General features: G+C 41.4%; 3 protein-coding genes across 3 annotated transcripts in view; 2 read left to right on the top strand and 1 right to left on the bottom strand.

The window, feature by feature from the left end:
- The first annotated feature begins 3,870 nt into the window (after window positions 1–3,870).
- Window positions 3,871–9,494, top strand: LOC143280037 (cilia- and flagella-associated protein 144-like). The gene is made up of 4 exons (XM_076584508.1): window positions 3,871–4,031; window positions 5,500–5,553; window positions 6,306–6,409; window positions 8,572–9,494. The coding sequence occupies exons 1-4, from the start codon at window positions 3,902–3,904 to the stop codon at window positions 8,683–8,685; spliced, it is 402 nt and encodes a 133-aa protein (XP_076440623.1). The 5' UTR covers window positions 3,871–3,901; the 3' UTR covers window positions 8,686–9,494.
- Window positions 9,495–9,527: 33 nt separating this feature from the next.
- LOC143280036 (alpha-ketoglutarate-dependent dioxygenase alkB homolog 7, mitochondrial-like) lies at window positions 9,528–21,528 on the bottom strand. The gene is made up of 5 exons (XM_076584507.1): window positions 20,852–21,528; window positions 20,460–20,633; window positions 19,645–19,769; window positions 19,000–19,066; window positions 9,528–13,583 (listed from the first exon to the last, which is right to left on the bottom strand). Exons 1-5 carry the CDS (start codon window positions 21,194–21,196, stop codon window positions 13,521–13,523), a joined length of 774 nt encoding a protein of 257 aa, XP_076440622.1. The 5' UTR covers window positions 21,197–21,528; the 3' UTR covers window positions 9,528–13,520.
- Window positions 21,529–21,600: 72 nt separating this feature from the next.
- Window positions 21,601–27,094, top strand: part of LOC143280035 (cilia- and flagella-associated protein 57-like) — a 23,885-nt gene continuing 18,391 nt past the window's right edge. The window contains exons 1-4 of the mRNA XM_076584506.1: window positions 21,601–21,732; window positions 24,404–24,711; window positions 25,197–25,385; window positions 25,628–25,869. Coding sequence (XP_076440621.1) covers window positions 24,427–24,711; window positions 25,197–25,385; window positions 25,628–25,869 — 716 coding nt within the window. The 5' untranslated portion in view covers window positions 21,601–21,732; window positions 24,404–24,426. The remainder of the gene's footprint in view (window positions 21,733–24,403; window positions 24,712–25,196; window positions 25,386–25,627; window positions 25,870–27,094) is intronic.

Raw genomic sequence — 27,094 nt, 5'->3', positions numbered from 1 at the left:
ATGTAAACAATATACTTTCAGGGGCCCAAGCAGGATTTAGACAGTCCTATTCTACATTAGTTCAAATGTTTGTTTTGAAATCACTTATTGAATTTTCTCCATGAAAAAGAAGAAACTTTATCTCGCTTTTGTTGATTTTAAAAAAGCCTTTGATTCAGTTTGGAGAAGTGGGTTATGGCAAAAACTTGTTCATGAAGGCGTGAATGGTAAAATGTTGCGTGTCATAATGAACATGTATGATAGAATTAAGTCATGTGTGTTTTTAAATGGTGAAAAATCTTATTTCTTTAGCATTTGTAAGGGTGTGCGACTAGGGGAAAATCTCCCGCCTTTCCTTTTTTCTCTGTATCTCAGTGATTTAGAGTCGTATTTGAGTGAGCATAAGAGTCCATCTGTTGATCTTTTATTGACTGTTAACATTTCAGATTTAGATAGTTACATGCGATTATTTGTACTCTTGTATGCAGATGACACAATTTTACTTTTGGAGACGAAAGAAGGATTACGACAGTCCCTCAATGTTTTTCCACAAATATTGTTTAAAATGAAAACTAGTGGTTAGTATAAAGAAAACTAAAGTGATGATATTTAATTCTACAAACAAGCTAAAGCCTGTTTTTAATTTTGGTGATGCATGTTTGGATGTTGTCAATTCTTTTAAATATCTTGGTATCGAATTTAGTAGAAATGGAACTTTTTACAAAACTAAAAAAAAAAAAAAATTTATGAACAGGCTCAGAAAACTCAGTATGTTTTCGTTACTTCAGTCAGCCAGAAATCAAGATTTACTTTTACATGTCGCTCTGGACATGTACCAGTCTATGATTGTTCCTATTTTGTTGTATGGTGCAGAAAAATGGGGTTATGAAAATGTAGATATACTTAAAAAATTAGAATTGAAATTTTTTGAAACCCTTGTTCAAACTGAACAGGAATACTCTGACCCAAATTGTTTATGGAGAAACTGGTATTTATCCAATTAATGTGTTAGTGAAAATGAGATTAGTTCGAATTTGACCAGCTTGGTGGTATCAAACACAGAAAAATATTCTGGGAAAATATATTTGATATTACTTGATTTATATCGAGATGGCATTTATTCTTCAAAATGGATGAGTTATGTCAGACAAATTTTAATAGAAACAGGGTATGACTGTGTTTGGGATGCTCAATTGTCTCCAAAATCAGTTTTTAATTTTTGTAATATACTCAAAGGAAGCAAAAAAGTCATTTCAGCTGTAAGTAAGATGATTGGATTTATAAATGTTGCCCAGCTACACTTTTGGAGTTAAAAGACATTTGTGTTCTCTCAACTTTTATGTGACATTGTTGTGTACTTGGAAATGTTTGTTCTGGGCATGAAAAATTTATTTTGCAGTAATCCTCCATACTCCATAGGAGTGAAAGGATAATTCAAATTTTAAACTTGTGTGTGTGTGTGTGTGCGCGCGCGCGCGCGCGTGCGCGTGCGTCTGTGAGTGCGTGCGTGCGTGCGTACACGATATGTATGTATGAATTAATATATAAACGTATACAGTTACATTCAACAGGCTCCGTCACCCACACTTGAACACACATTTACTGCACATTACGATAAAAACAAACAAAAAACACAAACACATTCATTTTTGCAGTTTCAGTTCCAAGGAAACATCAAATTATGTGGACAGATCCCTATAAGCTATGCTATGTGGGCTTTTAAATTGAGAGAGATGGGGGTGCCTCAGGCACATAGACCCAGTGCTATGATCAGGTCTGAAGAGACTGACCAAATATTTCACCGCAAAAGAAAAGAAAAGAAAAGAGAGAGAAAAAGAGAATGGGATAACTGAATGAAATAAACAAATAAGTAAATGAATTGTAATCATGATAAAAAATGGAAGATGCACAAGACCTTCTTCAGTCAGTTAGGGTTGCCCATGGATGTTGCATTCTATCAGTCTTTTCAGCTGGTTGCTTGACGAGAACTGCATCATTAGTTGTGACAATGCGGTTGTGACAGGCAAAGGTCACATCTGTATGTGATGTCAGGTCTGCTGAAGTTGCAGCACTTCTCTCTGCATGCACGTTTGTCTTCTGTTGCGCTCAGCAGCTTTTTTTTTCTTACTGTTTTTTCTCCAGTCTTGAGCTGTTGGTTCAGGGTATATCTCCACCTCGTGGCAGTCAGCTGCGCAAGAATTTTGGTCATACCTCTCTTGCATACATCTTTGTATCGCAGTTTGGGGTAGCCAGTGATTCTCCTTCCATGCAGAGATCAACTCACCATAGATGACGACTTTCGGGATCCGACCATCCTGCACACGAAGGACATGGCCCAGTCAGCGGAGTCTGCATTGCCTGAGCAGGGTGTACTTACAGGAGAGACCAACACTAGGCAGGACGTCAGCACTGGGCGCTCGTGCCGGTATATGCCCAAAATATGGCAGATACTTGTCAGGTGGAAGATGCTGTGTTGCTCTGCATACTCGTCTACGTCACACTGCCATACAAAATTGTGCTGATGTCACATGCATTGTACGCTTTCATCTTTTCGTTCACCGTCAGCGTGTAGTTTGCCTACACTCAAGTCGTAAGGCGAGTGAGAGTTGTAGCTGCCTCCCTGATCCCCTTATTGATCTCTGTGTCTCAGTCAGAAGAGTCTGCTATAGTGTGAACTGGTGGGCAACATCATATTCATGGCCATGAATGGTAATAATTGGTTTTGTTTCTGTATCATGTCCCTGGACGTTCGTCTTTTTTCTTTTACTTTTTTTTTCTTTTTAAGACTGATGTTCTGTCCGAAGTCCTTGTAAGCCTGGGAGAAGCGGCGCATCAATGAGTAGTGTCCTTTCTGCGTCGTCAGTAAACATCATGTCTCTGATGAGAGCTGCTCATACTTTAGTCTTGACTCTGAGGCAGGCGAAGATAAAGAGCCTGCCGTCTGATCCAATGCAGGTAAATTCCTTTAGATCGTGGTGTTGATAACTTGCTTTAGAAGCACATGCAGGTGCCGACAACAATCCAACTACACACCAAGCTCCATGGCTGCAAACAGGACTTCGAGAGGACGATGTCATTCATCAGACGGGTTGGACTGACACAGTGAACAGGCGAACAAGAAGGTTGCGTTGATGTCAGTTGATGATAATGATGATAGAATAGAATAGCGGAATAGAATAGAATAGAATATGCCTTTATTACAACTGAAGTGTACCAGGGTCACAAGGAATATTATTTTTTGGGGGGATAGTACATAAAAGGCACAAACATCGTGAATCGAAAATCAGTCATACACAAACACAGATACAGTAGAATTTAGGACTGTGACACATACATGTGCATATCAATATGAGAACTTAGGCTGTGATGAAGTATAGCCGCTGTTTGTCTGCAGTCCAGTCTTCCTTTACCCTCTTCTGAAATCATCATATAGTGTGTGTGCTTGTTGATGGGTGTTTACAATGTGCCACGTGTGCATTCACAAGCGTGTGTCAGAGTGTGCGCTATGCGGTGTACTATGTGCACATGTGTAGGGCATGTGCCGTGTGTGTGTGTGTGTGTGTGTGTGTGTGACTGTTCATATCTGCAATTTGTCTTGGTATATATAGATACACATATTATTATTATATCACTTTAATCTTCACATCCATCAGTGATTGTGGACTGAAATTACTGTAAATTTTTGTGCGGTGCACTTTTGGTGTTTGTGCACAGTTTGTGCCAAAGGGATTAGTGATGGTGGTGGTCGAGGTCGTGGTCGTTAGATGGTGTACAGGCACTGTCTATTTTTAGAACAGTGGTTCATAAGACGTTGGCAAGAATGACGACTTTTCGCTGGCGGGGACAGGTCACACGACGCAACATCCTGTGACACGCACCTAATACCGGAGTGTACTTCTAGCCTAGCAACACCAAAGCCAAGATGGCGGCAGGGAAGGAAAAAGAACCGAAGAACATGGTTCACCAGAACGCCATTCTTTGCGAAACGGTGACAAAAGAAAACCGCCACCAGAAGCTGTACACTAACTATAGTATCAACCCATTCAAGGAATGTAAGTATTCATGGTATTCTGAAATATGTTGATTAACACAGTCATAGGCAGTGTCTATCATGTATCTCGAGGTTTCAGTAAATTTAACAAACATTCTAAATAAAAAGAAATGTATTTACTTTCACGTTGATTTTTCATCAATACACATAAGCTTCTCGAGGTTTGTGTGTTGTTCAAAGTCTGTATATTTTATTAACCATGAAAGGCAAGGCCTTTAAATTAAATAAAAAAAAAAAGAAAAAAAAAAGTACGTACACTATTACTGTATTAGTATTAACTTTAAAATGATGTTTTGTAACAAGCAAATGGAATAACTTTATAGTGAGACAGAGGCAGTCTTCAGCCTTATTGAGATTCTCATTTCAATTTACAGTTATTAGTGTGGAACTAGAAGTGAGAAATTAGAATAAATCAGTAAAATATAGAATTAAAAATATTTTGAAAATTCATTATTAAAAGAAAATGGTCCAAGCAGAACTCTTCATGTATTTATAGAAAATTTATATGTGTATGTGCCTATACCAGCATCAAGCCCTACCTGTTCAAATATTATTTAAATCAATATGCCTTTTAGTTCTATTAAACTTTCTTCTGCCTGCAAGTGTATTTGTTTTCCTGTCAACTGGATTTTTCTATAGCATTTTGCAGGGACAACTCTTTTGTTTTGTGGTTTTGTTTACTTGTGTTAAGCGCATGCTACACAATGTACTTAAGTTTATCATCTCATCCAAATAACTAACATCCAGACCACCACTCAAGGTCTACATAGTGGAGGGGTATGAAATATTGGAGAGTGTGGGATTTGATCCTGTGTATTCAAATTATCTCACTTCCTACATTGGTGGATGCATTTTCACTAGGCCACCACTCCACACTTAATTGATACCTTTGCCCAGTTATGGTTGAGAATGAGAGTTGCATTGATTTATTGTTGTAATGGACCACTCCATTGTGTAGAATGATGGGCATTGTTATTAAAAGCCTGTTGACATGTTTGATGCAGAGGGGGATAATTATTTTAATTATTTTGGTAAAATTATACTGAAGGGCATTTTTCTCTCACTGTGAATGTACCTGCTGGAAATAATGAAGTGCTGTAGTATGACCAGGGAATTTGTTGCTGACACTTAATACCAAAGGACCCTTCTTTGTTGCACATTATGAGTTCAAAGTTCTCAAGAATGAGGAATACTTACACTTTTTTATATATTTTTATTTATTTATTTTTTTTAGATGCACATTCTTCTTGATCACAAAACAAAAAGGTTGATATAGAAAGAAATATTATCATTATGTCTTCCTTTTTGTGAATCTGACTTTTTCCAGAATACATTGAAAATTTGAATTAATTTGTTTTGGTGACAGTTTTCCCCTTATTGTATCATGTTTGAATTTAAGTCAAATGTATGCTGTTTTACATGTGGATATATGTATTTCAGTCATCAATAAACTGAATGTCTGTTTCCAGTTTATGTCATAGCTGGAAAGCCAAACCAGGCAGTAGAAGATGGAGAAGAGGACAGTAAGTATCTATGAACAACAACATCAAATGTTGTGCACACACCGCACCAAAACCAGGAACAACCAAACTCACACAAATATAAACTCACAAATGACCAGCAGTATGCATGCATTCACACACAAACACACATACACACACACACAGTGGAAAGAAAGGATAAGAGAGATAAAGAGAGAAAGAGATGCTTGCATATATCCAAACACATTCGTTTATGCATTCATCTGCTCCTATGTATACACATATATATTCATAAACTTTTATGCATTCACACACACACACACATACAGAGAGGCTCATACAAACACAGAAAGATAAGAGGTAGGGTCACTTAGAAGTGGTGACCAATGGACACAAGACATACATTTGTATGTATATGTGCACACACAGGTGTATAGCCTTACACGAACACACACACACACACACACACACACCAGACAGGCACACACAGAGCTGCAGCTGCAGCTGCAGCCACAGAAACTACAAACACAAACACACACACTCACTCACTCACACACACACACACACACACACACACACACACACACACACATCCTCCGACACTTTGCACCTGAATTTTCCCCCCAAACCACCACTACTCCAGTCCCGCTCTCCCACCCCTAAACCATTCACACACAAAGTGACAGATGTATGTTAAAAGAATGACATGCTAATTTTTGTTGACAACGGAAGACAGCGAGCTACAAATAACAGACACCCAACTGTGGTGTGTGTGTGTGTGTGTGTGTGTGCAGATCATTTCTTACAGGTGATCAAGAGAGCCAACCAGGAGCCGGTCAGGAAGTACGACCGGCCGCAGACAGAAGCCCAGGAAGTGGGCTGGATCACAAAGCCCCTGGTGAGATGGATTGTTGTTCCTCATTCACATTGGTACACAGCAACATAATTGGAGTGATGGCCTTATGATAACAGATCTGCCTAGGAAGCAAGAAATAGATCTGCCTAGGAAGCAAGAGATATTGAGTTCATAGGTTCAAATCTCTCTCGCCAGTATTTGCTCCCCTTCCACTAGGCCTTTTTGTGGTTGTCTGGATGCTAGCCGTTTGGTTGAGATGATAAACCAAGGTCCTGTTTGTAGTATATACGAGGGTCATTCAATAAATAAGGTGAATTTTTCGGTATAAGGACTTCTAATACAGATAGAAGCTTACTTTTTTTTTGGGGGGGGGGGGGGGGGGGGTTACTTCTTTTTCACATGGATTTAATTTGTTTTGCAGATTAAAAAAAACTTTGAGAGTTTTGGCGATTAACAAAGATGGCCGACCAAGAAGCATGCTCCAGGATTGAACAGCGGTCAGTTATCAAGTTTTTGGTTGCTGAAGGGTGCAAACCAGTTGAAATTCATAGGAGAATGTCAACTGTGTATGGTGCCACATGTTTCAGCCGAAAAAATGTCTACAAGTGGGCTAAATTGTTTAAAGAAGGACGGAGCAGTGTTGAGGATGAAGACAGGCCTGGAAGGCCTACAGAAGTGAGGTCTCCTGAGGTGATCGAATCAGTCAATGACCTCATTCAGTCTGACAGAAGGGTGACAGTGGATGACATTGCAAGGACTTTGAGCTTATCTGTTGGGACAGCACACAAAATTGTCCATGATGACCTTGGCTACTCGAAGGTCAGCTGCCGGTGGGTGCCAAAGATGCAAGGCCTCACACAGCAGCCCGAACGGTGCAGACCATCAACGAGCTGGGCTGGGAACTGCTCCCTCATCCCCCTTACAGCCCAGACCTTGCCCCTTCAGACTTTCACCTGTTTGGTCCCTTGAAAGCGTTCACGAGAGGCACGAAGTTTGAAAGTGACGATGAAGTCAAAAGTGTTGTGAGCGACTGGCTGAGACATCAGTCCAAAGATTTTTACGCTGAGGGAATATGGAAGCTTGTGCACAGATGGGAAAAGTGTGTGACAGTGCTGGGAGACTACGTTGAAAAAAAAAGAAAAAAGTAAGCTTCTATCTGTATTAGAAGTCCTTATACCGAAAAATTCACCTTATTTATTGAATGACCCTCATATTTGTCACTCGTGAAAGAACCCATGGCAATAAAAGGTTTTTCCCTGGCTAAATTCTGTAGAAAAAATTGACAGGAAAACAAACACTCTTGCAGGCAGAAAAAAGAATAAGAAGAAACTAAAGGGGTGTCACTGCACTGTAGCAGCTGGGATTTCACACAGACAAATCTGTTGTGAGAAAGTGTAATACATGTATATGATACAGTACAATACAGTACAATACAAAGTTGCCATCAGTTCTGCTTTGATTATAATTCTTGTTTTATTCATTTCTGGCACGATTTTTAAAAATCAATAACAGTGTGTGTTTGTGTATGTGAGCATGCAGACGTGTCCATGTTTATGTCCATGTATGTGTAAGTTTGTGTGTAAGCATATATGTGTGTATATCTGTTTGATCCCACTTAAAACCAGGGGTAGCAGATGGGTTTTTTTCTGTTAAGTGGTGAGCTGGACCACATTGAAATGGCTTGCCATCTTTTTTGTGTATGAGCGTTTTAACTCTTTTCTTCCTGAGTTTGATATTTGTCTGCTAATGACATTATTCTCTCTTAAAATTGTTGGCTGCATGCTAACAAATGAACTACCTGCATGGCATATACACTTGCACATCAGAAAACAATACTGAATAGGTACATGATAACGGAGTGTTATCAAGCAGTCATTGGAACATTAGCATTATAGGAAACAAGTTGAATATGCCAAAGCATGTGTGCTTTATGTATCGCTTGCGTGAAAGGTTAAGGATCTCCACAGCTCTGATGATGGTGTACGTCTTATAAGTTATCCACACTTGTATTGTACTGTATCATATTGTATTGTACTGCATTGTGTTATTTACTTGGCCACCACTCCACTTATTCTATACATGGAAATCCCCATGAACCAAAGTAAAGCTGTTGATATGAATTTCAACAAGTGAATATTTTGAGAAGTAGGATGAAAAAAAAATGAAAAAAAGAATTTAACTAAAACCGGTTTCCTGTGATGCAGATTCAGTCTGACAGAGGGGACACGCGGCTGAACTTCTTCCGACAGAATTCCCCCATCACCAAGTTCATGGACAAGGCCTGGCTAGAGAAGGAACAACAAACCATGGGGAACTAACTCATATAACCAGCACTTTGGGAACAGTGTTTGACATGTGTGCTGTCCATCCACGCTCTTTGTTTGGGGGAAGATACGGTCATTTGGGCATCATCCATCATTTGTGTATTGTTCCTGATGTTTTGAACTGTACCAGACCACAGTTGTGCTGTGTTAGTCACTTTTTTGGTGGTCAAACAATGTTTGATGAGTAGGATTGTTTTAAGTGATCAAAGAGAATTTTGGGGGTACACAGTGAAATTGAACAGTGTGCACCTTCACTGATTGACCAAACAAAGATTTAGATATATCAGATTGTAGCATCAAAGTTCACTACTAATGTTACTTCCACTGACTGGAATTTGAGTATTACTGAAATGAAACAATCTGTTTTACTGTGTCTGTAGATAAAAAAATTAGCATGGTCATGTTTTGTTTGGAACTTTATGGAAAGGAATTAATTAATTTGTACTTTTGAATGTAAACAAACTGTATATAAATTTTTTTCAGGCTTTAGAAATATGTGACCTCATTTTCAGAGACTGATTTCATTTGTAAAAGATCATGTTTTGTATACCGGAGCAAATTATTTGATTGTGTGTTTGGTTTCTTGCACAAAATAGTTAATTACAGAAAGAAGAGTTTGATTTAATTTTTGTGTTTCTTACATCGGGATTATGAATAAATTAATGAAAAGAATTGAAATCATTAATCATTTGGTAGACTCAATGTCATGTCAAACTGGTCTAAGTACATTGAAGAGGAAACAAAATAGGATTCACATGATAATTTAACTTGTGTATTTTATTATGAACATAATATCAGACTATAAGTTTAAGATAATTGTACAATTTTCTTCTCTCTTTTTTTTTTTTTTTTTGTTTTGTTCTTTTTTATTTATCTTTTTTTCTTTAGATTTTTGTTGTTTTGCTGTTTAATAACTGTTTACTGTATAGGTATGTATTTAGCCCAATTATCGTTGCATGCTGTTGTGTGTTCATGTTGTATGGAAATCAATTTGCTTACAAATAGAAATGTAAAGAAAGAAGTGGTCTTATTTTGTTACAAACACAGAATATGTGTACAAGCAATGCTGTATTAAAAATCTGACAGATTATTAATATCTGAGTTTTTCATGTTACACACACACACACACACACACACACACACACACAGCACAATCATGGACACAGGAAGTGTGCAAATGTATTTTGTGGAATTTACCATACAACTGAACATGCAAATTATTGGTAAATTAACAAATTAACTCAACCATGCACAAAGTGGGAAAATTTTTTGCAGAGACAACCTGTGAACCTAATCTCATCTTGCTTGAAAAATATATTGTTAGAAAGAGAAACTTAAAATGACTAGTAGTAAATAAACCGTTTTTAGACCTCACACTTGGATATTTAGGGTGATGCAAGGGAGGAAAAAATGAGTGTACAGCCTGAGTTGTGTCATCACCCAAGCGTCACGCAGAGGCCGTGGAGCATTGATAGAGGGGAAGTGTTGTGTACAGTGGCTTTTAGCTGGATCTACAAAGAAATGCTGTTCACCATTGGTTGACCAAATTGACAGAATGACATGACAGTGGAGGAAAAAAAAAAAATTAGCAGTAAACAATTAACTTTTAGGTCATAAAGAAAACATTCCTGTTTTACAGTTCAGTCCTACACCCTGCAATTTTTCTATGACAATCTGTATGGAAGACCTCAGCAACAGGCAAGAGAAAAATTGTAGGCACTTTAAAACTGAACATTTCACACGACGGCATCAATGGGATTCTATTTTAAAAGAAAATAGAAGATTAGATTCTAGCATAAGTAAAATAACAGATAAAAAAGAAGATGAAAGTTAGAAAAAAAGCTGGAACAGAAACAGATCTGTTCGGGGAAACAAAACACAGACGGGGGTGGGGAAACAAGGAGGTCCCACCGGAAGTCTTTTCCATGGAAACTTTGCGCACACACTACCATTGTCTGCACCAACGTCCACACTCATGTACACAGTCACAGTACTCCTTCCAAACCCCATACCATGAATCTGCCAAAAGACAGGTCAGTTGTGTTTAGTTTTTTCCTGTTTGTGTGTGTGTGTGTGTGCGTGTGTGTATGTGTGTGCGTGCGCACACGTTTGTGTATGTGACAATGTATCTTCTCAACCCACTGGACCCCTCTGACAGCACACCCTTTTGAATTTAGGATGCTTTTGTGCCTTATGGACTAGCATAAACAAGTCTGTGTTTGCCCCTGTGGATCTGGTCAAGGGATGCTACTTTTACATCGCTCTGATCAAGTTTCTAAAACTACAGGCTTAAACCTTTATGTCCTTGTTGCAAAACTTCTTAAGATATTTAACGGGCTTAATGGTAACTATAATACAGTATCACAATGACAGTCTGATCACACTTAGAAAGTTAGAACAGTAACTGCGTTTTAGAAATGGTCTCCTTGAAGAACATTTCGCAAAATGTAGCCAAGTACTATTTTATCATACTAAATTCTGAGACTTGTTAAACAAAAAATTCATGCAGTTTTTGCAATAAAGTTATGTGAAAAATGACAAGGTGCTAGTAATTGACTTTTCTAATCAAGAATTAAGCACAACACCACGCGAAATGACATATATTATGAACATGAATCAAAGGTGGCCATGCGTAGAGGAATCTTTAGATCAATCTTTAGTATGTTTATCAAAGATGAAACAAACAAAGAAGAGGTGCATTGATGGAATTAAAATACTCTCATAGAAGATTTTTTTTTTTTTTTTTTTATTAAAATACTCTCATATAAGATATTTTTAAGTCAGTCATCACATAATTCTGTACCAGGAAAACTTAATTCATGGAAAAGGGCTTTCTGGCGAAGAGAAGGGTCTGGAGGATGAGATTTCATAAGGCAGCCACATACAGCCACTGGGAGCTCAAGTGAAATGTTTTGCTGATGATTTAATATATCAAACACACACACACACACGCAAAACATAACAAAAAAGAGGAGTGTGGGAAGACAGAGGCAGCTATACTGGCAGGATAGGGGGAAAATTGAAATAAAAATTTTCTTTGGGTCGGTAATGACAGGCTCTCACTCTCACTACACTCTAACTTCTTCCAGTTGAAGAATCTGCTGCACCACTGGCAGAAGAGAGATGTGCAGGACGGAGGGTGGGAGGACTGCAGTTTTTTTTTGCTTTGTTTTTATTGCATGTGACAGTTTTCAATCCCACTATTAGGTTGCCAGATTCAGTCTTCAGGAATGGTACATGGTTTATAAATATGTGCCATCAATGCAACTGGCCTGTGTTGTTTGTCCTTTGGATTCGAAGATGAAGATGACTTCAGCATCATATGGAGGATCTGTGACTGTGGGTCTGGATGTGACTGGTGAGGCCAATCCAGGTCCTGAAAGCTCACCCACTTGTGGGACACGTGGATTGGTGCTGCAGTAGAAGTGGAGGTGGCTCATGCCTTGTGTGCGGCATGTTTCCTCTGAGCCTCTGCGGTGCGTCTGCCTTCTGCTGCATGCGCTTCTTTTGTGACCTTGCTTCGCCAGGATGGTTGGTCCAGAAAGAGTGATTCCCTGCTACTGGGACCGATGGACACTGAGGCAGTCTTCCACCCCCCAACTGTGTGGTTGCCCTGCCTCTCTATACAGCAGTTGTTTTGGCAGTTGACTGTCAGACATTCTGAAAACAAGGCCAGCCCATCTGGCTTGAGATTTCTGTAGGAGAGTGCAGATACTGTGGGTGCTAGCCTGTTCAAAGACCTGTGTCTGGGACTTGTGTCCTGCTATTGCATGTGAAGAAGTCTGCTCAAGTGGAAGTGGTTGAGCTGTTTAGCATGCCTGCTGTAGACAGTCCAGGTCTTGCTGGCATAGAGAAGGGAGGTGAGTACTGCTGCTTGGTTGACCTTAAACTTGGTGGTAAGGCTGAGTCCTCTCAGCTCCCATATATTGTTATGTAGTGTCCCAAAGGTGACCCTGTTCACAAGTATACACAAACACACACACACATATGCACACACATACACACAAACATAAACACACACACTCTTTCACAAGACAGAACGATTTTGCAATCATATAATTACTTCATCAAAGAGTGGAGTGATGGCCTAGAGGTAATGCGTCCAACTAGGAAGCGAGAGAATCTGAGCATGCTGGTTTCAAATCATGGCTCAGCCGCCAATATTTTCTCCCCCTCCACTAGACCTTGAGTGGTGGTCAGGACGCTAGTCATTCGGATGAGAAAATAAACCGAGGTCCCATGTGCAGCTTGCATTTAGCACACGTAAAAGAACCCACGACAACTAAAGGGTTGTTCCTGGCAAACTTCTGTGGAAAAATCCACTTCAATAGGAAAAACAAATAAAACTGCATGCAGGAAAAAATACAAAAAAAAAAAAAGGGTGGCACTGTAGTGTAGCGACGCGCTCTCCCTGGGGAGAGCAGCCCGAATTTCACACAGAGAAATCTGTTGTGATAAAAAGAGAAATACAAATACAAATTACATCAAGCAAACAGTGATCATTTCTCAGAACGATTTTGCAATCATGAAATTATTTTATCATATCAAACAAACGGCCATCATTTCTCAAACACGCAGTGGCCTACTTCTTTTTTGTTTCAAACACGCACACAAATACTCAAGCACACATGCATGGATACATCCGCACACACACACACACACACACACGTGCACACAAATCACCACATTTACTGACCCTTGCAACATCAAACTCCCATCCATAAATCTACTTCTAGTGAGACCCCAAGCAACCAAAGGGTCACTTCCCCCAAAGAGTTCCTTCCAAATGCCGCTGTCCTTCCACAGATAATGACTGCTGAAACACTGGATCAGTCTTGTTTCTCTGGTTCATTTCTGCAGATGACTGAGATTCTCCGATCTCTGGGTACCACCTTGTAGAGTACACATACACTCGAAGTCTCTTTGTTTAGATGTTCTTAGTATTTATTTCAACATAGTGGAGTGTCATGCTGTCTGCCCGAATTACGACCGGCTGCTTCCGGTTCATCACGTGACCTCTAATTCTTAGTTAAAGGGAACTAACAATAATGGACATAATTCAATATGAGAACATTACATCCCTCCCAACATTGAATGAAAACTTTACATAATATATGATTTAAATTTAAATTGAATTGACTTAGAAAAAGAAAACAAGCTCCTGCTTTAACAACATTGAAACTTTGATCAAGAGAACTTTTATAAATGATAGGATTCAGTTATTTTAAACATGAAATGAATTATCACACTCAGTCCAAAAATAATATGAATCAACGTTTGAACTTGAAGTTAAAATTAAAGAAAGGTTTATCTTTGGAAACAGTCTCCGTAGCCATGTCAAAATGAAACGAAGCCTTCTTGGCATAGTCCAATAGATTCAGCATTGAGTCAAGTTCCATTGCTCATTAAACAAACCAACATAACCAAATACATGTACACTAATCTAGTGTTTACTGGTGCAAAGTATTATTTTGTTGAAGTGCATGATAATAACAGGAATCACCAGGTTTATTATTTTGTTTGCCTGTAATGCGTAATGATTATCAGCTTCTCCTCCACCTATTTGAATGAAAAGAGTGATCTAAATGATAAATTAAAAAAAAAAAAAATTGCGCCTACTCTATAACTCCACAGCTACACTGGAGTTATGGTCTAGGTAAACCGAGCCAGTAGGGCCTTTCTAGGGTTATACCTAGCTAACTACGCACCACAATGAAGAACACAGAATTTGATGACCAGGTAAATCCAATGTTATCAGCGGCCAGGTGTAGATGGGTACTGCTGATGGTAGTGATGCTGGAGCGATAGTCCATGACGGTTACTGATCTAGCACATAGTCCTGCAAGTGTCCTGGTTTGCGGACATTTCTACTGCTCCTGCGGAGTTGGGGTTGGGGTTGGGGTTGCGACTGGGGTTTGGGTTTCGGCTGCTTTGGACTGGGGAGTGAGTGGGGAATATGTTTGGAATTTGACTGGGGCTTGGGGCTGGGATGTGGCACTAAATTCTCAGTCTGTATGGCCACGGGCGGGGAACTGGGAAGTCTGCGGGGTGGGGTTTTGATGCGACTGCCGTTGCTGGTGATGATGTCCTCTGCGACGGCTGCTCTTGCGGCGATGACGTCGTCGCCGGGGATGTCCTCATCCTCGGTGAGGGCCTCGTCCTCCTGCATCGCGGGCTGCGTCGTGTCAGGAAGCCTCCGGAACATCGCAGCGTTGTGGGTCACTGTAGAGCCATCGGGTTTGAGGGCAGTGACCATAGAGCCCTTGCTCGCTGTGACAACGAGCGGCTTAGGCCAGAAGGGAGTGGAGAACTTGTCCTGCATGGCCTGACGAACCAGGACCTTATCTCCTGCGGAGATTCTGCTGGGCTTGGCGTGATGACGACGGTCAGCAGCAATCTTCATCCTTTTCTTGGCATCACCATCTCGCTGTCGTAGCTCTTTGTCGACTGGGCTGCTCGACGGTTCGTGCAGCTGTGGCATCTTGGTTCTCGGTTCTCGTCCGAACATCAGGTAGTACGGCGAGAAACAGGTAGTTGCGTGTGGTGTGCATCTGTACATGCGAAGAAACACATACATTTCCTGTTTCCAGTTCTTGTGTTGGATTTTGGCAGAACAAATTGACTTCAGAAGCGGTTTGTTGAACGTCTCTGCTTGCGAGTTTGATCTTGGCCACAAGGGTGTGATCTTGCGATGCTTGACGCCACACTGTGTCAGAAAGTTTTTTCATGTAGCGGATCGGAACTGTGGTCCATTGTCTGTTTTGATCACTTTGGGGAAACCGAACTCGGCAAAAATTTTGTCCACGACTGGAATGATGGAGTCAATGGTTGTCTTGCGAACGATTTCGACGACTGGATACCGGGAGTATTCGTCTTGGATTACAAGAAGGCTCTCGCCACTTGGTAATGGTCCGCAAAAGTCCATACTGAGATGCTGCCAGGGTCCTGGGGGGAGTTCAGACATGGCAAGTGGCTCCATGTTTCTCCTGTTGGTGTTTGCTTGGCATGGAATACATTCGCGAATGGCCTTCTCAGCTTTTGTAGTCATGTTTGGAAACCATACCTTTGAGCGTAGGAGCGCCTTGGTCTTGTTGATACCTTGGTGACCTTCATGAGCTAACTTGATGACTTTGTCTTGTAGCGCACTCGGAATGACCACTAGTGTTCCCTGGAGTAAGATGTCTTGCTCAGCATTGATGCTCAAACTGTCTTTGACGTTGCGGAATGCTCGGAATGTTTCTGCCTGCATGTCTGGTGGGCATGTGTGCCATCGGCCTGTTCGGACCAACTCCATGATCTTCACCAGTGTGGGATCACCTGTGGTTGCTCTCCGGATGTCTTCTGTGGTGATGGCGACTGGGGTATTCGTGTCGGTGACGAACTGTACGAATTCTTCCGCTGCTTTCTCCTCTCTGGATGAGACGGTGCCAGGGATTGGATGTCTTGAAAGGTAGTCTGCCGGATTGTCCTTGCCTGGCTTGTACACGACCTCCATTTTGTAGGGTTGAAGTCGCATGGCTCATCTTTGAATTCTGGCGGGGGGTGACAGCTTGCTCCAGATGGTGGTTAGTGGTTTGTGATCGGTGACCACTGTGAAGCTGCTGCCACGAACATAGATGTCAAAATGTTCACAGGCCCATACGATGGCTAGCGCTTCTCGCTCCGTTTGAGAGTAGCGCTGTTCTACTTCACTCAGGGCCCGGCTGGCGTAGCATACTGGCTTGTTTTCTTGAGAAAGAAGAGCGGCGATACCCACAGGGCTGGCGTCCACCAGTATCTCAGTTTTCTTGCTGGTGTCGAAGTACACCAGGGTTGCTGACTCACACAGTGCTTGTTTCACGGCACACAGAGCTCTAGCTTCTTCTTCGCCCCAGCTCCACGGCACGTCTTGTCTGGTGAGACGACGGAGAGGCTCTGTGATGGTTGCAAAGTTCGGAATGAACCTGGCACTGTACTGCGCCATTCCAAGAAACGAACGGAGTTCGGAGCTGTTCTGAGGTTCTGCGGCGTCCTTGAGCGCGGCGACCTTTGCTGGGTCAGGTCTGAGTCCGTCGGCACTGAAGATGAATCCGTAGAACTCGATCTCCTTCTTTCTGAACTGGCACTTGGAACTGTTCACAGTCAGCCCAGCTTAATGGAGAGTGGTGAGTAGCTTGTGCAGATTTCTATCATGTTCTTCAGCGTCTTTGCCAAAAACTATGATGTCATCACTGACGTTGCGACTACCTGCTACATCAGCTATCACAGTTTGTATGGTGTGTTGGAAGATCTCTGCGGCTGAATTTATGCCAAAACTGAGACGTTTGTAACGGTATAGTCCACAGTGTGTAGAGAACGTTGTGATTCCCTGGGATTCAGGTTTGAGTGTCAGTTGATGGTAGCCCGATCTCAAATCGATCTTGCTGAAAACTGTTGCGCCATGTAAGTCGGTGACCAGCTCCTCGATCGTTGGTGTGACATGACGTGTCCTCATGATTGCCTTGTTTGCGTCTCTCATGTCTACGCAGAGTCGTATCTCGGCTGGTTTCTTTGGCTTCGGTACAGTCACTATTCTTGAAAACCATTCACACTTTTTCTATGACATCCTCCTTTTCAAGTTTTTCAAGCTCTTTCTCCACTTGGCTCCTGAGATGGAATGGTACTCGCGAGTGTTTTCTAGCAACAGGGGGAACACTTTTGTCTACATGTATTGTCACTTCAACGTTTTTGAGGTTGCCTATGCCTTCAGTGATACCAGGATACTTGCTCAGAATGTCTTTCTGGATGAAGTTCACGTCAATTTGCAGGATCCCAAGCTCTTCTGACGTCTGTCGTCCTAGCAACGGCGGTTGAGAGCCCGGAATAACTAAGAACTCAGCTGTGACTGGTTGCTTTCCTGCGACTTGGATTTCTGCTTTCACCATTTTCTTGGCTGTTATCGGTGGTGATCCATAGGGGTATAGTGTACGCTTGCATTCCTCGAATTCGGCACCTCATTGCTTCAGTTTGGCAGCTGCTGTAGAGTTGAGAATGTTGACCGACGCGCCACTGTCCACGATCATGTTAATGGGTTCATCCTCAATCAGTACTGTTACCTCATTGGGGGTTGGCTCAACTGCGAAGACGTATTCATCCGAGTCCGATGATGGTTGTTGTTCCGAGTACAATGACTGTTGTTGTTGTTCCTCCACAAAGTGAAGTCGACCACGGTTTTTCCTTCCAGCTCGTCCTCTGTTTTGTCGCTGACCTCGTTGGCCTTCAGTTGTTTCTCGTTTTGGTTTGCGGCATTGGGCAGCAAAATGGCCTTTCAAATTGCAATTCCAGCAAGTCACGTTTTGTGAACATCTACACTCAGAAGATTTATGTCCTGCACGTCCGCATCGGCCACACTTGATACTTGAGTGGGTACTCACACTGCTACTAGCGTTACTGTTTGCACCTCTACTACCTCTGTATTTGCTACTGTCAGTGTTTCTGTCAACTCTGCCTCTGCCACTACTTTGTCTGACTGCAAACACGTTTTCTCTTTCACCTGCTATCAACTGGGACTGTTGTTCTGACAGTTCTTTGGAAGCGGCTAAGGACAGACATTTTTCCAGTGTCAAGTCTTTTTCTGCTAGTAGCCTAGTATGGAGTTTGTCAGAAGCACACTTGTCTATCACTTGGTCACATATGAAGTCGGCTGTGCCATCGCCAAAGTCACAGTCCTTGGCTAGTTGACGAAGTCGGGTAACATACTGTGCTACACTTTCATTGTCACTCTGCTTTGCTTGACGAAACATGTGACGGAGGTACGGGAGATTCTTTGCCGGTTTGAAATAGTTTGTCAGTGCTTCTGCTGCCTGTTCATACTCTGGCGGTTGTGGGTCGAACGTGAAAAATATTTCTTGGGTTTCTGTACCTGCACAGTGAAGCAAAAGTTGTCTCTTCTGTCTTCCGTCAGTGCATCCTGAAGCGTCAGCAAAAAGTTCGAAGCTTCTAAGCCATCTTTCCCAACGCTGAAACACGCTAGCAACATCACCATGTGGGTCGAACGGAGACACGGACGGCACGGAGATGTTTGCAACAGTTCTGACTGCTGCTGCTGCATTTTGTTCGTTTTCTCCCATTGCGCGGTGTTCGGTTACTCACTCGTCGCCAAATGTAGAGTACACATACACTTGAAGTCTCTTTGTTTAGATGTTCTTAGTATTTATTTCAACATAGTGGAGTGTCATGCTGTCTGCCCGAATTACGACCGGCTGCTTCCGGTTCATCATGTGACCTCTAATTCTTCGTTAAAGGGAACTAACAATAATGGACATAATTCAATATGAGAACATTACACACCTGACCTTTGAACTTTGATATGTCTGCTGCCAGAACCTCATGGGTGTACTCATAGCGAGCTCTGTGTCTGCACAAAACAAAAATGTTTGGGATAGACAGTCATTTACAGCATAAAGTGAGAGAGCCTGAAAAAAATGCACACACCCACACACACATATGTGTGGTTCGTCCGTCGGGATCGACGAGGACCATCTAGTCATCCTGGGGGTGGGTGGGTTGGGCTCTGTGGGTGCGCAGATGACTGGTCAGGCCAATTTGCGCCCGGAAGGTTCTGACGCAGTGTGGACAGGGGATGGTGGCGGCTGTCGGGGACTTGCTGGCCCTGCTTTTCCTGGCCTGTCTGTGTTGTCTGCATATATACACATACACACACACACACACACACAAACCCCTCCCCAACACCCCAACACACATGAACACATGCAGGTATACACAAGAATACACAGAAACACATTTGTCTGTATCACATTTGCTGAAATATGTTGCTCAATAAAATACAGAGGAAAGCAACACATGCACACCACTACCCTCTACCACCAAACACCCTGTCCCGTTCCTACCTCTGCACGCACACACACCCTGCTCTCCCATCCCCTCCCACTCCACACATCTGACATGCACACAGTCAAACAGCACCTTACTAACCTCATGATATACAATGATCTCTGATTCAGAAAGACATCGCCATAGCGACTGGAGTCAGTCTCCAGGGCAAGCCTCATGACGCAAGACGACAGCAAGCAGAGGCCTGCGATGGTATTGCCACAGAACTGAGGGAAATAAATGCACAATTAATTAATTAATTAATCAAAAATGAATAATTGATTAAACATACAAAAGAATAAATGTGAAGAAGCTTAAGAAAAATTTTGGGAAAATAAATGAATAAATAAATGGAGGCTAATGGTGGTACTGCCATAGACCTCAGGGAAAATAAATAAATAAATGAATAAATGAATAGAGGCCTGTGATGGTATTGCCAGAGAACTTAGGGAAAATAAATATATGATTAGATAAAGAATATAGGCTTGCATTTGCACATGATTGAAGCCTGATCGAATGACACAGGAAATGATTGAAGAGTGCCTAAAGACAGCAGTCAGTCAGCTCTACCCATGTCATTAGTCTCTTGTGCAAATTACTTCTTTGTAAAGTGCTTAGATTTTAGTCTCTGCCAAAGGGCAGGTGCTATACAAGTATCAACATCACTACTACAATTACTGCTACAACTACTACTGCAACTACTGCTAATAACTACCACAAGAACAAGAACAATAACTCTGCCTGAGGACAGATGCTATAATAAGTATCAATACTACAACTGCAACTACTACTACTAGTACTACTAACAGCTACCACAAGAACAAGAATAAGAACAATAACATTAACAACAACAACACTAATTCATCATTGTCATTGCATCATCATGATAATTAATAATATCAGAGTGAATATTTTACCCTGACAGCGTCAACGTGCGGCTTGATATAGCCATCCTTGGAGATGTCCAGAACATGAACATAGGCAATCTGTGGCACCGTCGGGGGAAAGGCCAGCTCCCGCACACACTGAAGTATCCTCTGGTTGCTCTCGTTCCATTTCAGCTTCTCCGTCTCCCGGTACCCATGAATGGCCTTAAGGAAATAAATAACTGAATAAAGATTTGTATACGTAAAGTGCATATAAAAATATATCTATTTACATGTGTGTGCGCGCTCTCTCTCCCTCTCTCTCTCACACACACTTTCCCTCTCTTGCAGTCTCCCTCTCTTTCTCTCTCACACTTATCCCCACTGCCACCCTCTTACATAATGAGTCATAAAACAGTAAACTAATCATGAAACTAACTCACATTATCCCAGTGATCAAACTCGTATCTCAGTCTCTTCATATAAGGGTCCACTTCAGCGAGCAGGCTTTGTTCCTCCTCTTCACTCAGAAAGTCAGGATACACCAGCATGTCTTTGCCAAGGATCGCCTCTGTGTCCATGTCAGTGGCTGTGAGATACTCCTTCCACCGATCAGGGGATGTGGCCACGTTATCTGATGGAAACTGTGTGGTATAATATCTGGATGTTGCTGCACATGTAGTGCATGCTGAAGATTTTTTATTTTCTGGTGACGAAGCTGAGCATAGTTTTGTGCCATGTTTTGGCACTTGTGTCGCAAGCCACAGGGCTCTTTTGACAACATTCATATTGACTAAAGCATTCCAAAAGCGGGCACGTTTCTGCTTTATTCGTTATACTTAAAAAAATACACGTCACGAGGACGAAACCCTGATCTGGAAGAAATTTCGTGCACTCCCAGTTTGCAACAAAGTCAATTTGAGGAAACTTTTCTTGGAAAGTTGCACTTTGGTTTACTTACTCACTTTCGTCACTTACTCTCATTTAATCACTGGTCTATTACCAGCATTTTACAGACACGTAAATTATGCATCATTCTCTTATGTGTCGCTGTTGAACCTGACCACAGAACAGCTTGTGACATAAGTTGCGGTTTGACCACTGAGATATATATGACTATGGGCTTGACATGCACACGTGAAGGTCGAAAACGTGCAGAAACGAACGTGCCGTCTGCTACCTGACAAGAATGATGTCCCTTGTCTGCTCACAGGAAGTTGACAAGAGAGACCAGTTTGAGTGCTGTCACTCCTAGCAACGCTGTCGTTGACGTCGGAAGACAGTGCAGCTGGATACTCAATTCGCTGGACTTTGTGTTTCTGAGGTAACCTAAATGATTCTGGGTTCTGTATTTCTTGGGGGTTTATTTACCGAAATGCATCCGCTGTGTTTTTAATCTTGAATGGTCTGAAAGTTTGAGCTGTCTAAGCCAGTGCTGTCTTCATAATATCATTGCAAGTTAACCATGAACATTGAAATATGAATAAAATGTACGTGTTTGTAACTAAGCCACCTTAAGACGAAGTTGATGATCATAAACACACCAAACGGGTGTACAAGGACTGAAATACCCATTATTTAGTCACTGCTACTGCTGTAGGTGTGGTGCTGCTTGTTCAAGTTTGGACGCTGATATAAATGTAAAGATAAAAAAGTATGAATATGATGATTAAATTACTCGTAGGAAAATTACCGCATGCAATGCAGACACTACTCAATGTTGACGAAAAAGAAGGGACATCAAAAAGGCCGCGAGGCCTACTTCGTCCCTATTCTATACCTATACCTATACCTAAATAAGGGACATGACACTGTAGCTACATGGTATTAATTTGTGCTTCTACCTTTTAATTTCACTCCTGTGCAATTAGATAAAGCCTGTTAACAAATTTCATACTTTTTGTGTTTACATTGTCAGCAGAGACAGTATCTTGCTTAATTGAGTTAACCAGATATTCATTTGCCTGATTCTGTGGATGCAAACACACACACACACACACACACACACACACACACACACACACACACACACACACACATGCATTCCCCCTCCACACACAAATTGGTGCACACAGAGGGAGGGAGGGAGCTCTCTCTTTCTCTCCCTCTGCTCAACTTTCCTTATATCATCAACATATGAAACTATTGTAAAACAGTTCACTACATTACATAGTATATACGTGTATAAAGCATCCAAGCAGTGATGATTTAGCTGAGTGAAAGTGAATTTCTGCTTGGTCCAGGTTACTGGAAATTCAATAATAGTTATTTAAAGAATAAAGTTTTGTTAATAGAAAGAACGATTTGCTTGATAGACTTTTATATAATTCTAATGATTACTTCTTCTTCTTCTTCTGTGTTCGTGGGCTTCAACTCCCACGTTCACTCGTATATACTCGAGTGGGATTTTACGTGTATGACCGTTTTTACCCCGCCATATAGGCAGCCATACTCCGTTTTCGGGGGTGTGCATGCTGGGTATGTTCTTGTTTCCATAACCCACCGAACGCTGACATGGATTACAGGATCTTTAACGTGCGTATTTGATCTTATGCTAGCGTATACTCACGAAGGGGGTTCAGGCACTGACAGATCTGCACATATGTTGACCTGGGAGATCGTAAAAATCTCCACCCTTTACCCACCAGGCGCCGTCACCGTGATTCGAACCCGAGACCCTCAGATCGAAAGTCCAACGCTTTAACCATTCGGCTGTGGCGCTCGTCTAATGATTACTTGACAGACATACAAAAATGGGAAATGTGCAAAGTTGAAATTAGATCTTTCTGTAGTGATTTTGGTAAGTAGTTGTCTTATCTAAGAAAAAAATTACCCTTACAGAATATTCTTAAAAATTTTAGAAACAGAAAAACGAATAATCAATGATCCAACAAACAAACAAGCAAAAACCACTCTCATCCATTAAAAGTATAAATTAGAATTAGAACAGTTGAATAACATAATATGAAATACTTTTGTAATCTTGAAAAAGTTAGAGGGAACAAAAGATTTACAACGAGGTCAAGGATAGGAATGGATGAACTTATAACGACTCAGGGCAACGTTTTACATGAACTGACGTCTTTAAAAAATTTTTTTTTTTATAAAACTCTTTACAGTCAAACAACAATAGCAGACAATGTACATGAGGAAGTTAACACGTTTATAGAGAATGAAACTTTTCCACGATTAAATGAAGATGTGGCGTCATGTGAATGGATAATTTCGATATATGAAACAACAAGAGCACTGAAAAAATGAGAAATCACTCAGCTCCAGGTTGTGATGGATTAACCATAGAATTTTAAACATTCTTTTGGGGTAAAGTAGGTAATGTAGTCACAAATTCTTTTGTAGAGTCATTTCATGGAGATGAACTATCCTGATTGTGCTTTTTTGTGTGTGTATGTGCTGCTAAATTTTTACTTAAATGTTTTCTGTTCTACATTGTTCTGAAAAATGCAACAATTTGTGTGTTCACTACATCCCCTTCATGAGGGACCATGGCCTTTATTGAATCAAAATATTCATTCGTTCTTTCATTCTCTTTCTCTGTGCATCATCATCAGTCTGTGTGTGGTGGTGGGATGTGTGTGTGTGTGTGTGTGTGTGTGTGTGTGTGTGTGTGTGTGTGTGTGTGTGTGTGTGTGTGTGTTTGTGTGTGTGTGTGTGTGTGTGTGTGTGTGTGTGTGTGTGATGTGGATATTATTACACTAAATATTAGTGACTGACATTGTACAGAAATACAGAAAAATAAGAAAAATAAATATAGAGCAAAATTCCACAAATATTTCATTTTTAACAGTGTGTATTGATAGTTAGACATTTGAAATCAACTTCAAATGCTGCAAATGCTGCTCAATTTATGGAAAATAAGTCCTTTTGCACATTAACATATCTGAACAAGTATTGAATTTTTTTTTTATTTTTTTTTTTTAATGTAGATTTTTCATTACAACTTTTTTCTTATTCTGATGTCATCATTGTTGTTGCAGGCAGATAACAGAAAGCCTCCAAGATGTCGATCGCCATCGCCCAGGCCAAATACATTTTTGGCCTGAAGCCTGGCATCTCAGGTAACATCTGTTACCATGATGAGCAGACCATTGTTTACCCATCTGGTTCCAACTGCATTCTATACAACATTGACCAGAAATCACAGAAGTTCATCCCTGGCTCAGAGAAGAGTGATGGCATGACAGCCATTGCGGTCAGCCCCAACCGTCGCTATGTGGCCATCGCTGAGAAAGGAGAGAAACCAACCATTACAATCTATGACTTGCACTCATTGAGAAAGAAGAAGGTGAAATGGATATTATGTTTTTTATGTATCTGCATGGTGTGGAGAGTCAGAACTAGCTTCTGTTTGGATGTAAAATGAATGGTATTCATGTCGTCGTAACATATGGTAAAGCATGAACAGAGAGAGAGAGAGATAGAGAGCACAGTGTGATAAACAACACCAAGAGTAGGAATACAAACACTTATGTATGATATATTTCATGCAGTGCAAGTATATAGTAACTATATAAAAAGAAAAGGTAAAACTTTTCTTGAGGTCAAAGCAAGCTCTAAGCATTTTACAAATCCAGTACTATAAGTTAAAGGGAAGCAAGTAAAGCACATGAAGTAGAAACATATAAAAGAGTCATAAAAAGAGTCATAGATACATATCATATATACCAGTCATTGTTTGGGTTTTATTTCAAAGTGTGTTTGCTTGTTTCACATTTGGAACCATGGCATCATAATGAGTGTTCAATGACAATGTGAATGATGAATCTTCAGGTCTTGAGTTCAGCGGATGTGCCCACTGGAGAGTATGTCAGCCTGGCCTTTTCCCCTGACTCCAAGTACCTGGTGGCTCAAGGGGGCAAGCCTGACTGGACGCTCCTGTACTGGACATGGGAAAAGTCCAAGGTCATGGCCACCACAAAGACTTCCAACCCACAGAATCCATCAGGAGAAGTTTATCAGGTAAGTAGATCATGTGTACAATTTTGACACCAAAATGTGAGTACATGGGTATATGCAAACACACACATGCACACATCACATCAGTTTTCCTCATACATATCTAACCTGCACACCTCCCAGGCCTACCCCCTCACACACACATACAATGAACAACCAAGCACACACGCACACACACACACACACACACACACACACATATACACACGTAGTATCATGAAACATTCTACCGCCATTTTTTACAGGTGAGTTTCAATCCTCAAGACAACACCCAGCTGTGTGTGATTGGCAACACCATCTTCCGTCACTTCCGCTACAGCGAGGGCAACCTCAAGCCCTTCAACTTCCAGAAGATGGAGCCGCAGAACTACCTGTGTCATGCCTGGGTCTCTGAGGAACGCATCATCGTGGGCACCGACAACGGCCGTCTACTTCTCTTTGAGGCCGGAGAGCTGAAGAACGAAATCAATTTGGGAAAAGATGAAAAGTCAGTATCTGGAAGGGTGTCTCGAGAGAGAGAGAGAGACAGAGACAGAGAGAGAGAGAGAACTTTGATGTTTTTAAAATGTTTTAAAGTACATCGGACTTGGGCCATAATACAAAGGGGTGGGTGGGAAACACGCACGCATGCACACACGCACGCACAGAGGGAGAGAGAGAGAGTCAGTCTGTATAACTATAAGGTAAATTAAAAAAAATATATATGTACTTGCTCTCTTACCTCCTGGTGTATCTGTATGTACTTACTTTCTGACCTGCTGGTGGGTGAATCTTTCATAACCTAGTTTCAGATAAAGTTACTTACTTTTGTACTGGTCAGTATGCCCTCTGGCATAAAGTGCAGCAATGAAGAACTGCCTCTCTTGTCTGTTATGGGCTAGTCTCTGAATGGTACCCCAAGTGTGTTTCAAGGTCTTGTGTTCTTCTTCGACTGTTTTGCACCAGGTGTTCTTTCACCTAACAAAGATATAAGTAGAAAGAGGTGAAGATCTCATTGAGGAAAAGTGAGCACAAGTATTATGCATTGCATTTTCTCCCCACACCCTTCTATCCCCTTCCCACCCACTCCCCGCATGTCCTCTCTAATCTGTATTGTACATTGATTCATACAAATATAATATTCAGACTTTTCACAGAGACCAAAGGAATTGTTTGACATTGCTCCTTCACAGAGTTTTACCATCAGCAAGATGTACTCAGTCCAATGTTTTTCTTTTCTTTTCTCTGTGTATATTTGCTGACGGCAGCTTCCTCATATTCCTGTGACCATTTTTACCATGCAATTCCCTTTGAAAAATTTGGGGGGGATGCTCCCTTTTCCTTTGTCCTTCTTTTCCTTTTGTCCTCTTGTCTCACCCCCCCCCCCCCCCACACACACACACACACCCCACATCCCCCGACCTCCCCATTCCCCCAACACACCCACACACACACACACACACACACACACAAAGAGTATCACACAACATGCTCATTTTGCTACATAGTCAGTGTCAGCAGTCCAAATTTTACTTACTTACTTATGCCTCTTGACTCCTTGTGGAGCATAGGGCTGCAACAGTACTTCTCCAGCAGACTTGGTTTGGGGCTGTCCTCTTCAGCTGGGCCCATGTCCATCTGGCTGCCTTCATCTCCTCCTCAGTGCTTCTTCTCCAGGTCTGAGTCCAAATCTACCACACAGCAGATTAGTGCAGCCCTAGCCAGTTCCTGAA

This window comes from Babylonia areolata, chromosome 3, assembly GCF_041734735.1.
Source record: "Babylonia areolata isolate BAREFJ2019XMU chromosome 3, ASM4173473v1, whole genome shotgun sequence".
Classification (NCBI taxonomy): Eukaryota; Metazoa; Mollusca; class Gastropoda; order Neogastropoda; family Buccinidae; genus Babylonia; species Babylonia areolata.
The sequence above is the reverse complement of the archived record's forward strand: the minus strand, read 5'-3'. Positions and strand labels throughout refer to the sequence as shown.